This window comes from Nanorana parkeri, unplaced genomic scaffold (genome assembly GCF_000935625.1).
Source record: "Nanorana parkeri isolate BGI_ZX_2015 unplaced genomic scaffold, ASM93562v1 scaffold488, whole genome shotgun sequence".
Taxonomy (NCBI): domain Eukaryota; kingdom Metazoa; phylum Chordata; class Amphibia; order Anura; family Dicroglossidae; genus Nanorana; species Nanorana parkeri.
The window spans coordinates 918,388-921,369 of NW_017306756.1; the positions used below are offsets into that span (position 1 = coordinate 918,388).

General features: G+C 43.7%; 1 protein-coding gene across 1 annotated transcript in view; it reads right to left on the reverse strand.

Annotated features, from left to right (window-relative positions):
* Window positions 1-246: 246 nt before the first annotated feature.
* The window catches only part of LOC108790617 (epiplakin-like), a 19,932-nt gene continuing 17,196 nt past the window's right edge, over window positions 247-2,982 (reverse strand). The window contains exon 4 of the mRNA XM_018560924.1: window positions 247-2,976. Within this exon, the coding sequence (XP_018416426.1) occupies window positions 724-2,976 (2,253 nt within the window). The 3' untranslated portion in view covers window positions 247-723. The remainder of the gene's footprint in view (window positions 2,977-2,982) is intronic.

The following is a 2,982-nucleotide window of genomic DNA, read 5'->3' on the forward strand; positions in this document are numbered from 1 at the left end:
TGCTTCGGGCAAGCAGAGCTAAATGTACAGCAGGGAAGCCGCCGCTTGTTTTGTACAAGTGATCTCTGCGATTTTTGCAGCCTGCAGGTCTGCCATTCTCCATGGGGGGGTAGTTGGCGGGTAGGGGGGCGCATTGAGAAACCTGGCCTTGGGGCAGCAGAGAGAGTAAATCCGGCCCTGGGGACAGCTCTACTTTACAAAAATTCTGCTTTTTTTTAACCTGCTCAAACCAACTGCTGAATGAAACGGTTGACTTCTTATCACACCTAACAGAACCCGGATTGTGGATGGAATGACTCGGTCACATTTTAGGAATGAGATTATCTTACAATTGGACACAGTTTGGACCTGGCTGGTACATAGCGCAGAACATTAGAGATCAGAACCAGCTGACCTTTAGCGAGAAGTTATCTGCTGATTCTATATTCTTGGATGACACCAGGGTGATGTTTCTGAAATATGGCACCAGAATATGTCTTTACTAAGTCCCCGCCAGGTCCAAAAGTGGCCCTGAAGAAAATGTGGATTGAGGTGTTAGAGGATTAAAGTCCCATCAGCTGGTATTATTTCACTCATAGAAACCCTAAAGGAACCCGAAAGGGACATGGACATAGTGAAGCAAAACCCCAGAAATCTAAACTTCCCCAGAGAGGTTTTAAGAGATGACATGCACATGCTTAGGGCAACACCGTTCAATGGACTGAGATGCTGCTTGGAACATCTTCATTCTTTAAACTTGATTTGATGAGTTTTTTCCTCGGTCTCTTTTATGATGGTGGTAATGATCTTGAACATTTGCTCCCAGGTTATGGCACCAGATTCATACTGCTGAATGATCTCCTTTCTCTTCTCTTCTGTGATGTACTGCGAATGAAGGAGCTCCCAAAGAGAATGCGATTGGCCTTTTAATTTGAATTCTCCAATGTCGACCTGGACTTTTACGGATTTCAAGAAGGTGGCGGTGTCTGGTTTTTGTGCCACCACAGTTACAGTTTTACATGAGGAACCTGTCAGCGTTGGGACGATCCCTTTAATGGTAAGAAAGTACAACTTGATGAGTTCTAGACGCTTGGCTTTGGTGATGTTTTTGGACTGGAGTAGGTCCCACAGTGAAATATTTTCTCCTGTAAATTCGCTGCTGGCAATGGAGACGGAAAACACCTGAAGTGACTTTATAACTGGTTCTGGAATGGATTCAAGAGTTATTTGTTCTGTTTTTACTGTGACCTTCTGCCGAATTGAGATCTGCACACTGGTTTTCTCAGCTTGCATGAAGATCTGCATTATACTTTTCATGAGATCTTGAAGCCCAAGAGCACCACTCTCGTACCCCGCTAAAAGTTCATTTCTTTTGTCACCTGTTATGTGTGAAGAATGTAAAAGCTCCCAAAGGGAACTTCTCTTACTTTCTTGTTGACCCACTTTCATATCAACTTCTACTGCCTGGAGTGAACTTTGGGTTTCTACCCTCTTTTCGGTTTGTGCAGGTTCTTGGCTGGCTGAGATCTCAAGGCTTTGGGTAGCGGAGCCTTCTGTTGACGTTCCCTTGATTATACTGGTGCAAACACTCATGACCTCTCTAAGAGAAGACTTGTAGATGTGCAGCATTGCGCTTCTTTTCTCCTCGGGTACACTTTGGCTGTGCAGGTAATCCCATACAGAAACATTACCTGCTTCTGACGGCTTCCTTGATAGGTCACTTGGAATCACTTGTAATGCTTTTTGTAGTTGCTCTTCTGATGGCCAATGTTCATCCACATCTGGAACCGATTGTACTACTTTCACTTCCTGAACAATGACTGTCTGCGTTGAATGCATCTCTGTCTTTTGTATCATGCTTAAAACAATGCTGATGATTTCTTCAATAGTCAGTGTTCCGGATTTAAACTTTTGAATCAATTCCTCCCTTTTCTCTTCAGGAATATATTTGGAATGCAACAGGTCCCAGAGAGACATGGATTTTTCTTTAAAGTCCCCAATGGAAATCTCTATGATTACGGACTTGAATGATTTTTTAATGACTTTAATCTCTGGTGATAGTTTTTCTTCTTTCTCTGTTTCGGTAATTATGGTAATAAGGATAGTAATAAGTTCTTCAATGGTCAGCAGGCCAGCACGGTATTTTTTCAGGAGCTCTGTTTGCTTTTCTGCTAAAACATACCGAGAGTAGAGAAGATCCCAGACAGAAACAGCTTTCCCTTGAAATCCACCAACTGAAATTTGCACAGATTTAGACTGAAGAGCAGATTTTATTTTTAGTTCTTCCTGAGGAGCAGAGGTGCCACCTGTCACATCCAGCATATACAGACCAGTCTCCGGATCTTTGACGCATCTTTGGATCAGCTGCAGGTAGGTGAGGTTCTCGTGAGTATTGGGATCGAAGAATCCCTTTGTGTCATCAGAGGGATCAGAGAGGATGTGGTTCATTTCTTCATCAAAGTAGCCACGTTTGTATGCTACCTCCACAGGCACACGATGACTGTGTACTGGGTCAATAATTCCACCAGTGGCTATCTGGGCTTCCAGGAGACGTATGCCATGATCCTTAACAATGAGATCTTTCTTCATAGCCTGAAAGAGAGAGATTTTCTCTTCAGTGTAGGGGTCCTTATAGCCAGTGACCCCTCTTTCGGCAGACACAAGTTTAGCATATATATCGTGTCCAATCAGCCCTGCAGTTAAGGCCTCCTCTACCGAAAGCTTTTTGTTCTGAATAGGGTCGATCACAAACCCTGTAGCTGCCTGTGCTTCAAGGAGAATCAATGCTGTTCCAGGTCTCAGTATACGTCTCAACATGGCATCATAGATGGTCAGCTTTTGTTTTTGGGAAGGATCAGTCTTTGATGTAACAAACACTCCTGCAATGCTACTAGAGCCTTCAAGATATCTCTTCACAGAATCCATCTGGGTAACCTCTTCTACAGTCTTGCTGCCCTGAGTCAGCTCATCCAGAGTCTTCTGGTCAATTATTTCTGACTGGAG